The 13,088-nt window shown below is 39.8% G+C and overlaps 1 protein-coding gene across 3 annotated transcripts in view; it reads right to left on the reverse strand.

Moving 5' to 3' along the window:
• LOC140478830 (anosmin-1-like) overlaps positions 1–13,088 on the reverse strand; it is a 149,547-nt gene that overhangs the window by 5,567 nt on the left and 130,892 nt on the right. For all 3 annotated transcript variants that reach the window (XM_072572280.1, XM_072572282.1, XM_072572281.1), the window contains exons 10-11: positions 12,802–12,896; positions 1,239–1,410 (exon numbers count right to left, since the gene is read on the reverse strand). In XM_072572280.1, the coding sequence (XP_072428381.1) occupies positions 1,239–1,410; positions 12,802–12,896 (267 nt within the window). The remainder of the gene's footprint in view (positions 1–1,238; positions 1,411–12,801; positions 12,897–13,088) is intronic.

Below are 13,088 nucleotides of genomic sequence, written 5' to 3' on the forward strand. Positions count from 1 at the left end.
TCCGTAGGCAAAAATGTAGAGTCCTTGCAAAGATTGAAACTGTTTGAATAGTTCCAACTTACAAAATGCATCATCAATCTTAACATGAATAATCAAATATTGGGTGAAACAAATGATCCTTTTAGAAGAGTAAATGAGAGTAATTTCAGATTTTGGTCAATCATCCCATACACTGACTCCATTCAATATCTGATATGCACTGTGACATTAATCCCGATATTTGGTGAATTACTAATGGAAACACAAAGGAAATCAAAATTTCTACAAATGGAAGAATCTGATTTTAAAATGGAATAAAAGAATAATCTGGGGTATTGAACAGCTCTGCTTTGCGCTGAAATGTGTGATAATATATTCACCTTGAATCTCTTACGTCACCTCTTACTGATTTATCAACCACCTATCGTGCATTTGGATACGACCTCAACCAACATTGCTTGAGAGTATTCTCTGAGTAACAATTTGATAGGTTATGAAGTTGGCCAAGAGTAGTTTCCCATGTTTCCATTTGTCCTGTGGTTTGTCCTATTCTCTTTGCCTCTCCTAAGAGTTTATATAGCTGGCTACTTTTGATAGGAGTCAGCATTCAATCATAGCATTAAGTTGCCCTGTAACAGTATGGGTCAGATCAACTTTTGTATTTGCAACATTAGAAAATGTGTGCACCAAGATGAAAGTGGAGTGATTCAGATTACTATTTGTATTCTGCTCTGGGTCTGGTAACACTGTGAATCGGTTCCACTTTAGAGAGGTGGTTCTTTGAGAATTGGTTAAACCAGACAGAACCTGGTTATTTTCTTGTCACAGTGCTTGAGTATATTAATTCACCTTGTTGCAGCGCAGAAAGCAAATGTACTGTCCCTGGGTGGTTGAAATTTAAATAGACATAAAATCTGTCTGGCGTTATTAATACTGTGTAATACTCACAATAGATTTTCCTCTCCACGCTACACCCTAGTTATACAACGGGCTAAAAACAGGAAAGTGTGTCACGGTATCTCTGTTTTAAACTGTATGTGTGGAATTAGGCTGCTGTAATAGTTTGAATTTAGAGTCTGCATAAAATGGTACATTAACTCAGCTAAGATTTTTTGCAGTGGAAGGTTGATGCTCGAAGTTGAAATCTGCTACATGCAGTCGATAAAGAATGAAGATTAAACAAACTATTTCACCAAAACATTTAGACAAAAAAATGCCTCACAACTATCATGGTGCACAATCTTTTCACCTCCACTCACCATTACGTGCACAAAGCAGACGTTTCAGAACTTTGACTTTAATTGAATTGCTGCAGTGAGGAGTAGTAACATAGGTCACAGCTTGTCTTGTCTGCCCCTGGAGAACGATGGGTTCCACAGTCACCTTATACTCACAAGCAAATAAAAGACCAGTGATAACGAAGTGTGTGCCCTGCAGGGAGTAAATAAGTTGCAAGGTGAAGATTAATGCTTTGTTTTCCTAGTTATATTGAACAATGGGCTCAAAGAGAAGCAATGAATAAAGCTGAACCACGTCTAATCAATAACACAGGAAATGTAAAAGAAAGCAGTCCATGCTCTGGCTACATTGTTAAGTTTCTCATACATGAATTGTTAGTTTCAATAATTTTAAACGCATAGATGATCCCAACTGCAGGTTACACTGACATTTAGCTTTCTAGGAAAAGAACCAAGTTTGTGTGTTTAACGTCTGCATCAAGCAAGGCGCCAAATGATAAAACAACTTGTATTATGAAATTTGGAGATGAAGGATAAGTTGAGTCTAAAGGACTTCCAAAATCTAAAAATGCAAAGCTGTCATAATCGACTTTAATTTATCTAAAAGTTACATTGTTTTTCTTTCCAACAAATAAACTGCAAAGAATGTATGTGTTCAAAACTGTTTCAGTAACAATTTCTTACTGAAATTGCCATTACTTTAAATTATTTTAAAATGTGTTTTAGACATCAAATCAAAGTAGTTGGACTCAAACCACAAGTTTATAAAGTTCATACTATTAAAAATGTCTTCAGATTAGCTTTTATTCTAACCAATTTGACCTGGTTACAGATTCAGATAGAAAAATACTTCAAAGTGAAAAGCAGTCTTTTTTTGAAGGGATTAGGAAAACAACAATTATCGATTTGTAGCTGGACCACAGGGCAGTTCGAGTTTTTGAGTTCAGGGGCAGGTATCAGTGGCAGAAGGGTCCAACATAAATCAGAAAAATGACCTGCAGCATCTCCCTTTCTCTTTGCCAGTGACCAATGTAAATGAAGCACCATCCAACCAATCCTCCTACTGAATAAAGCATGTTGCTGGAGATGGTAAGGGAAGAGAGCGAGCTAAACATATTGGGTGGGAAAAGGATGGAAAGCCAGTAGAAATCTGAACATTCCTGAAATGGTCACCATTAACATATAAATACAGAAAATGGAAGCAGGATGGGTTATTTGGTTTGTCAAGCCTGCTGCACCATTTACTATAACCATGGTCGATCATCCAACTCAGTACCCTGCTCCTGCTTTCTTCCTATACCCTTTGATTCCTTTAGCTTTCAGGACCATCGCTAACTCTTCCTTGATACATTCCATGTTTTGACCACAGCTACTTTCTACTTGCAGAGAATTCCACAAATTCACTAATCTTTCTCCTCATCTCAGGACTAAATGGCGTTCCTTGTAGCCTTACTGTAACCCTTGGTTCTGGACTCCCTAGCCATAGAAACATCCTTCCTGCATTTATCCGTCTGGTCCTGTTAGAATTTTTTAATATTCTATGAGTTTACCACCTTCTCCCAATATTCTTCTAAACTCCGGTGAATATAATCCAAATCGATCCAGTCTCACTTCATACATCAGTCCTGCCATTCCCAGGAATCAGGGAGCCTTGATTGCACTCCCTCCATAGCCAAAACATCTTTCCTCAACTAAAGAGACCAAAACTGCACAGAAACCCCCCAACATCTTGATCAACAAATTTAATTGAACTTTTTGAGGAAGTGGCAGAGGGATGATAGATGAGGGTAGGGCAGTGGATGTAGTTTACATGGACTTTGCTAAAGCTTTTGATAAAAAGGACTCTCATGGTAGACTGGTCCAGAAGATTAACTCACATGGGATCCATTGTAAACTGCTTTTTTAGATATTGGTCATAGAAGAAACATGATATTTGTGGAGGGTTGTTGTCTGTGACCAGTTGTGTTCCAAAAGAATTAGTGCTGGATCTTGCGTTTGTAATATATATAAATGATTTGGGGATGAAAGTGTAGGTAGTCCAATTGTGTAGGTAGCTTAGGAGAAATTGAGGATTGCAGGTGTTGGAGATCAGAGTCAAAAGGTGTGGCGCTGGAAAAGCACAGCAAGTCAGGCTGCCTGATCTGATTAGTAAGTTTGCAGATGACACAAAAATTGGTGGAGCTGTGGATACTGAGGAAGGTTTCAAAGTTTATAGCAGGATATAGATCAGTTGGAAAGTTAGATGGAGAAATGAGTTTACAGACAAGTGTGAGGTGATATATTTTGGGAACTCAAATCGAAGAGACAAGTCTGGATGCAGGTTTGCTCGCTGAGCTGGAAGGTTCATTTTCAGATGTTTCGTTGCCATGCTAAGTAATATCTTCAGTTAGCCTCCAGACGAAGCACTGCTGATGATTCCTGCTTTCTATTTATATGTTTGGGTTTCTTTGGGTTGGTGATGTCATTTCCTGCAGTGATGTCATTTCCTGTTCTTTTTATCAGTGGGTGATAAATCGGGTCCAAGTCAATGTATTTGTTGATATAGTTCTGGTTGGAATGTCATTCGTCTAGGAATTCTCGTGCATGTTTCTGTTTGGCTTGTCCTAGGATGGATGTGTTGTCCCAGTTGAAGTGGTGTCCTTCCTCATCTGTATGTAAGGATATTAGTGAGAGAGGTTCATGTTGTTTTGTGGCTAGTAGATGTTCATGTATCCTGGAGAATTCCTAGATGCATGGCATTCCAACCGGAACTCTATCAACAAACACATTGACTTGGACCTGATTTACCACCCCCTGAGACAAAGAACAGGAAAGGACATCACCATGGGCCATGACATCACCATGGGCCTTGACATCACCACAGGAAATGACATCACTGCAGGAAATGACACCACCAACCCAAAGAAACCCAAAATATAAATAGAAAGCAGGAATCATCAGCAATGTTTCATCCAGAGGCTCACTGAAGATGTTACCTAGTATGGTGACAAAACGTCTGAAAATGAACCTTCCAGCTCAGCAAGCAAACCTACATCCAGGACCTCAACCTGAGCTACAAATCTTCTCAAAACTCACTAAGAAAAAAGTATACAGTAAATGGCAGGACCCTTGGGAGCACTGATATATGGCAGGATCTTGGGGTGCAAGTCCATAGCTCCTTGAAATTGGCAACACAAATGGATAAGGTGGTAAAGAAGGCATATGGCATGCTTGCCTTAATTGGTCAGGGTACTCAGTATAAAATGCATCAGACTTTAGTTAAGTTTCATTTGGAGTTTTGTGTGTGGTTCTAGTTGCCACATGAAAGGAAGGAAGTGAGACTTCTAACAGGGTGAAAAAGACGTTTAGCAGAATGTTGCCTGGCTTAGAATGTATTAGCTAAAAGGAGAGATTGGATTGTTTTTGCTGGAATGTCGAAGGCTGAGAGGGCGACCTAATAAATGTACAGGTATATGAAATTGAGAGACATGGATAGGGTGGATAGTATTTTCCCAGGCTGGAAATTTCAACTACAAAGAGGCATATGTTTAGAATGAGAGGGGGAAAGTTTAAAGGAGATATGAAAGGAAAGTTTTTTTCTAAACACAGAGGGTGTTAAGTGCCTGGAATGCACTACCAGGGGAGGCAGTAGAAGCAGATACCTTAGTAAGGTTTAAGAGGCATTTAGACAAACACGTGGACAGGCAAGGAATAGAGGGGTATGGACCATGTTCAGTCAGATGGAATTAGCTTAGAATGGCATCATGATCTGTTCCTGTGCTGTGCTGTTCTATGATGAATAGTTGGGGTCCAAGTACTGATCCTTTAGGTAATTTTTACTGAAGTGCATTCTTACTTTGCTAATCTCATATTGGCTTTCCCAAGATTCTTAATGAATCACATACATTAAAATGATATATAAGCCGAAGTTCTGCACTTTTAGCTTCACACAATAAGTTTCTTTTATCGATTGTGCATGTTGTGATTGTCACATCGGCAATGACAATTAGAACTGTCAACATTTTCCTTCATCACTGATCAACTTTCTGGCCCTCAAAATCTACTAGACCACTTACACTAACGTTGTTCCCTATTCTCAGGATTGTTCCAACTGATAATATCTAACATTGACCTTGTCATAAACTGCAGTGTGTGCTTATTTCAATAACTACTGGTGCTCCATTCAGCAACTCCCTTATGAAATGGAAGTGATGTGAATTAAAAGTTCAGCTTTTTAGAAAAAAAACAAGAATGGCTGAAAGATGCTTTTGCAGGTCAGGGAGAAGAAAGCAAGTAGCTGAAAGTTTGGTATGATGAGTTGACTGCCAATGGATAGACTCCCTTTAACTTGGGGCAGAGTTTGAAACATGTCTTCAATAAATACTGATGAGTTAGATGAGGGTGCTGAATATATCTTCATGGTACCTTACAGCATGGAAACAGACAATTCAATCCAATTAGTCTACACCGACCATGTTCCCAAATTAAACTAGTTCCACTTACCTTAATTTGGCCCATATCCCCCCAAACCTTTCCTATTCATTTACTTATCCAAATATCTTTTAAATATTCCATCTGCACTTGCATCTGCCACTTCCTCTGGCAGTTCATTTCACACATGAACTACTCTATGTGTAAAAAAAGTTGCCCCATATAGCCTTTTAAAATCTTCTCTCACTTTAAAAATATGTCGCCCCACTCTAGAGAAAAGACCCTTGTTATTCACCTTGTATATGCTTATCATGATTTTGTAAAGAGCTGAAAAATGTGTTGCTGGAAAAGCGCAGCAAACAGATGATTTTATAAACCTCTATAAAGGTCACCTCTCAAATTTCTCTGCTCCAATGAAACGAAAACCAGCCTATTTTTATAACCTTCAATTCCCAGCAACATCCTGGCAAATCTTTTCTCAACCCTCTCCACCTTCCCATAACAAGGCGACCAGAAATACACACAATACTCCAAAACAGGCCTCACCAAAGTCCTGCACAATCTAAACATGATGTCCCAACTCCTATACTCAAAGGTCTGAGCAATGAAGGCAATTGTTTTGCAGGCTCATGGCAAGATGAAGTCATTGCAGTGTTTTTTTAAATAAGTGTTTCTTGTGGGGCTAAATCTTAAGTTCTTTTGGCTAAGTGTCCATTTCATCAAATTCTTTTTGGAAGGATTCTCACCCGACAGGGTGGCTCACTGTATCTTTTCTTTCACTTACTCACAGAATGTGGGCATTGTTGGCTGGCCAACATTTTATTGTCTGTCCCTAGTTGCCCTTGAGAAGGTGATGGTGAGCTACCTTCTTGGACTGCTGTAGGTGAACCTACAATGCTGTTAATGGCAGGATTTTGACTCAATCTTGTCCAACTTCTCTCATTAACAACCTATCCACATCTATGGCATGCCCCTCATCAGATTCTAATCCCACCTTACCATGGACTATTCTCATTCACAAATGAGGCAGGTGATGGCCTAGTGGTATTATTGCCAGACCAGGAAACTCAGCTAATGCTCTAGGGACCCAGGTTCAAATCCCACCATGGCAGATAATGGAATTTGAATTAAATGTTTTAAAAAATCAGGAATTAAGGATCTGATGGCCATGAAACTACTGTCAATTGTCAGAAAAACCCATCAGGTTCACTAATGAAAACCTGCCATCATCTGGTCTGTCCACACATGACTCCATACCCATAGCAAGATGATGGACTCTCAACTGCCCTCTGAAATGATTTAGCAAGCCACTCGTTTCAGGAGCAGCTAGGGACAGGCAATAAATGCTGACCAGCCAATGATGCCCAAGTCCCATGAATGAATTAAAAAAAAACACAATTACCAACAACCCTGGTAGCAGCACCATCTTCATAAAGTTAATGTGCACCTGGACAGGCACTTTGTCTACTGAGCTGCCCAGCACCACTTGTGACAGATGTAGTAGACAACTAAAGCTTGGCATCCCGCTTTGTGGGCAAAAGCAAGGGGGTCCCAGTCGACAAATTGGTGCAGAGGTGGGGTGTCCTTCTCTCAAGAGGATAACAATGGAGGTCATGACACCAAACCATGCCAGCGTAGTCTGAGGTTGTCACCCAGGTCAGTGCAGTCTCTGCTGTCTGGAGGAATGCCCAGCAATGTAAGTGAGTCAATGTCCTTCTGCATTCTTCTCATGTAAGTACCACCATCTTCTCTTCAATACCTCACACTCACTCAATTTTTGGAACTGTAACAACCTCCCACCAAGGTGCATGATCTACCACTCTCACAACTGCCTGCAATATTTCCCAACTGACTCTCACTCACTTCAAACACTGACACCTTCTTGTACTGCCTATCCACTTGCATGTGATACACCCCCCACCCCACCATTTGCACCAAAACATCTGTTCTACCATCTTCCATTTGCCTTAATACTTGTCTCTCCTTCCAGGAGGGAAAAGCAGTCCACAGAAGGCAGGAAAGAGTCAAGAGGGGTGGTGGACTGCCCTGACAGTCAGCTCGTCACCCCTTAACTGAGAGCATCCTGACTTTGACAGTTCCAAGCAGCTAACTAACTGGAGGTCTGCCCTTGGCTTACTGTGCCAGAACCCACAACTGAAAGCTATCTCTGTTGACTTGACTCTCTGGCATCTCCGGCTGAGAAGACAAAGCATAAAAGCAGAGAAAAGGCAAGGCATTAAGGTAATCCATGCCAGGATGCTGTGGGCATCCAGATAGGCTCAAAGTGAATGAGCACTATAACAGCAAACAGCCCAGATATGCAATCTGGTCCAGACGATGATTTGGCTGTGTGACCTGAGTGCACAGTGCCCTTGCCACAGTATTGCAATGGTAGTTGCCATTGTTTCCTGAGGTGCAGCATTGAAGTGCAGAAGTATACTTTAAATAGATTGGAGACATGCCAAAAAAATTACTACAGACTGGCAAACATCAGATGCCAATGCCCCTGGAAGTGCGGTGCACCTGGCCATGGGCCATTCTCTGAGATACTCTTGCCTGGTGTCCAACATTGAGGTTCTTTGGAGCAATGAACTGAAGTGGCCAGGTCCATGCTCTAACTTCCATCTGAACAGTTCAATATATCTACTTTGCTCCATAGATTAGATATAAGATAAGAAGTTGCATATTAGTGAGGTGTGATGTTAATACGGTTATCAATGAGCAACAATCCTCCTCAATAGGCAGCACATACCCTCCTCATAAGAATCTTGCCTTGATATCCAGCAATTGTATAAAAGATGCAGTGGGTTGCTCCTGATGTCAAGATAGACCTCGCTGGACCTCTCATGTGAATCTGCCACATTTTTGATCACAGCCCACATTGTCTAGGCCCTTACAGGATTCTACTCAATGTTTTCCTTATCTTAGCAGACTGTTAGTATTATTTAGAAGCTCGATGGGACCAATAACATACATGCCACCTTGTCAACCTCAAAAACAATATGGCAGTTTGCCTGTATATGTGGCTGAAGAATACAATTGGAAAAAGTGGCATTTTTCACTTAACATTGAAGCCAGTGACCAGCATTACTAAATAATTTACTTCACCAGATCGCTAACTCCTCTGTCAGCATGAGAATGATTGATGCCTTTCCCATGTTTGTTAAATCGTGTTGTATGATAGGTTTCAGCGAACAGGCAGCTCATCTGTACTTTATTATAAACAGATGCCAACTTCAAACATATTGTATGAGTAACATTACTGCCTGCAGTTTCATTGTAAATCATGAAAAAACCAATGCTTTTGATAAATATCCAACCAGGAACTACCCCTACACAATGTTCAAAACACTGCAAAGCAAAATTAACTACTATTTTTCTAAAAATTCTGGTGTTTCCCACATTTCTGCCAATAAATTATGGGAACCCTCATAATTCAAGGGACTTTTTTCCCTTGATACAATCTGTCAAATAGATTGACATTTAATGATACTTGTCTTCAGAAGAAATATTACACCTTGATTCATAGGCAAAACATTCAGGAGAAAAGAAAGAGAAGATCAACTAGATGAGACAAATAGGGATTGATTGAAGTCCAACTAAACGTTTGTACTGGAATTTATTGAAGGGTCAGTCACAATACTCTACATGGGAAAACCACAACTAAAATAGATTTTACTTCGTCTATTTCTACATTGGCTGAAGATGCTTTGTAAAGTAAAAGTTAAAAAGCACACAACATCAAGTTAGAGTCCAATAGCTTCTGGATTAGTGGTGCTGGAAGAGCACAGCAGTTCAGGCAGCATCCAAGGAGTTCAATAGGTTTATTTGGAAGCACTAACTTTCGAAGCGTTGCTTCTCCATCACCTAAAGAAGTGCTTCCAAATAAATCTGTTGGACTATAACCTGATGTTGTGTGATTTTTAACTTCGTCCACCTCAGTCCAATACTGGCTCCTCCAAATCATGTGTAAAGTAACTTTTAGTTAAAGTGCTGAAAGAAAATTATACTCATTATCACAAGTGTATTCACAACTTTCACAATTCATATGCAAGCAAGTCACAGAGTCAGAGAGTCATACAGCACTGAAAGACCCTTAGGCCCATCAAATATGCACTGACAGTAACTATTACTAAAGACATGCCAATTCCAATTTCCTGCATTTGTCCCATTTCCTTGAATGTTATGATATTTCAAGTGCTCATCCAAATATGTTTTAAAGGTAGTAAAATTTCTAGTCTCCACTACCTTCCCAGACTCCCACCATCCTCTGAGTTAAAAAGTTTTTTTCTCAAATTTCCTCTGAATCTCCTGGCCCTTATCCTAAAACTATGGCCCCTTGTGATTAACCCCTCAACTGAAGGGAACAGCTGCTCCCTACTCACCCTATCCATAACCCTCATAATCTTATTCACCTCAGTCATGTTTCCCCTACAGCTTTCTCTGCTATAAAGAAAACAATACAAGCCTATCTAGCTTCTGCTTATAGCTCAATTGCTCCATCCTGGTGAACCTCCTCTGTACCTCCTCTAGTGCTATCACAATCCTTCCTGCAGTGAGGTGACCAAACTGTACACAGTGCTCCACCTGAGGCCTAACTAATGTCCTGTATGACTCCAAAAATGCCTCTTCGCTCTTATACTCTATGCCATGACTGATGAAAGCAAGTGTCCCACATGCCTTCTTAACTATCCTATTCATATGCTTTGACGATTTCAAGGATCTGTGAATAATTACTCCAAGATCCTTCTGTTCCTATAAGCTATCCAGTGTCCTGCCATTCATTAAACACTCCCTCATCTTATTTCTTCTTCCAAACTGCATCACCTCACATTTATTTGGGTTAAATACCATCTGCCCCTGCTCTGTCCAACTGACCAACCATCTATATCTTTCTGTAACGTACAACCATCTCTTCACTATTAACCACTCTATCAATCTTGATGTCATTTCCAAACTTGCTTCATATTCCCATCTATTTAACAAACAATAAGGGTCCCAGTACCGATCCTTGTAGTACACTGCCGGACACCAGGCTCCAGTCACTCAAATAGCCTTCTACTATTACCCTTTGTATTATGACGCCAGTTTCTGATCCATCACACCAAGTTTTCATGAATTCCATGTGCCTTAAATTTCTCAGTCAGTCTCTCATGTCAAAAGCTTTGCTAAAATCCTTATAAACTACATCAACTGAACTTCCCTCAACCACACACTTGATCAAGTTTTTGAAAAATTCTAACAAATTTGTTAGGCATAATCTCCCTGCTGACTATCTCTAATTAACCCAGGCCTTTCCAAGTAGATATTAATTCTCTCTTTCAGAATTCTTTCCAATAGTTCCCCTACTACTGACGTGAGACTAACAGGTCTGAAATATTCTGGTTCATGTCTACCATCCTACTTGAAAAGTGGAAACACATCAACCAACCTCCACTATGAACAGAACCAGTGAGCTAAATAACAATGCCGTGTGCACTCTTCTCAGCAAAAACAAAAAGCACTAATTCACAAAACTCTTGTTGAGAAAACAACTGGCTCTTTGGACAATCCATAAAAGCTTCAATTAGATCATTAAGGTATCAATAACTGAAGCTTTAAATACTTCACACCTATTAACTTGGTTCAAATAAACTCAGACATTAACAAAAATGATCGAAGAAATAACAACGTATTAGAAATCTTGAAACTGTCAATCAAGCAAAATTAACAATTCACTTCGCTTGTGAAAAAGATGCATTGTTGAGCTAATGTTTTTATTGGTATGAACTCTCAGTCAAGCCTGTGTAATGGGGAGAAATTGAAATCAAAATGGCATAAATCCAGATTCTGAACTATTCTAGGCCTCAGTTTTATTTAGCAGGTAACATGTCAGTGAAACATTGACTAAAGGAATCAAAGGACACTATTATTTAGTATATTGGCCAAAGTCATGCTGTATGTTTCAGAAATTCTTTCTGTAGTGTTAGGCGAAGGGGTAAATGTAGGGGATTGGATCTGGGTGGGTTGTGCTTCAGCGGGTCAGTGTGGACTTGTTGGGCTGAAGGGGCTGTTTCCACACTGTAAGTAATCTAATCTAATCAAATGCAGTTCTCTGTCCAGATAGAACATTTTTATAAATTACATTCACATTGTTTCTCTCTTCACAAATGATGGACAGAATCTTTCATACTTGAAAGGCATCAGGACTAGAGGTGGAAGTGAACAATTATTCAGGACGTGGTGCATGAGAATCTCATCATTTCTAGACTTCGCCCAAATTAAGTTCTGGGTGGGAAAGCCCAAGATCCATCGACATAAACTGCTAAATTAACTGAAGGACCTTATCCCACCTGATCCACAATTATTTCAGCACTGGGGTGTGTGGGGTGAGAAAGAGCTAGGCTATCTGTCTGGTCAACCAGTGAAAGTAGGTTATTGGTGTGTGTGTGTGTGTGTGTGTGTGTGTGTTGGGGGTGGAGTTGGCGTTCAACCTTCACTCATCTGTACACATTCAAGGGATCCTACTTGGGGCAGGTCAGTGGCCACCAAGCACCACCCCATCTGCCTATCTGACCACTCCTTTGCCATTCTCCCAGTGGCCTCCACTCTGCAAACAACACTTGACTTTCACATGGTTGTTCCTCCATCCTGAGAATCCACGACAGTGTTGTATCAGCAGTAGCCACTGTCTCTGTTGTGCTACTATCAGGTTCTGCAGCTGCTGAGCTCTGACTGCAGCTATCTGACTGCTAGAAGATTCAACAGACATTCGTATCTTAATAGGCTGTGGATTCCCTATTCTGAATTTTCCACTTCTGTACTTAGTCATAAAGTGGGAAAGTACTTCCCATTATGTTTTCAAAATTTCCTGTTGCATCATAAATGAATGTTTTGTTTTCTCTGGTGCAAAATAAACATGTTGAAATCAATGTAAAATACATAATTAAGCCAATCAGAAACTACATAAGACACAAGATTCCTTTTGAAATGTTATTTGGTTCTAAAAATGTTTTTGTAACAAATGAAGTATGTGGAGATTGATGTTGCAAATCTAACTCATTTAATATGAAGTTAAGTACTGATGAGACAATGTGGTTTTAATAAGAACATTTATTTGAATAAATGTATTTTTAAAAAATGTCTTACAATCTGTTTTTACATTACTTAGAATCTAAGCAGATTCATTTCTAACCTTTACAGTTGCATGTCGCTGTATTTGTGAATTGTTCTTGGCACAGGATTCTGGTACCCATGTTAATAGGTAGAGATTGTGATCCTTAAGACTTTCTGGTGGAACAAAGGAAAAATAATTACATTACAGACACATCGTTGCAAATATTTACAACCAGCTTATTCTGTTCTTTTTAATGTGGTCTCAGGTGGTTACCAGAATAGGATGATAAATAGCTTACACAGCTAATTGCACATTGCACTCTGTTCACCAATTAGTATATTGAGCTGTTCGTGCTGACATGCAAT

This window comes from Chiloscyllium punctatum, chromosome 6 (genome assembly GCF_047496795.1).
Source record: "Chiloscyllium punctatum isolate Juve2018m chromosome 6, sChiPun1.3, whole genome shotgun sequence".
NCBI lineage: Eukaryota > Metazoa > Chordata > Chondrichthyes > Orectolobiformes > Hemiscylliidae > Chiloscyllium > Chiloscyllium punctatum.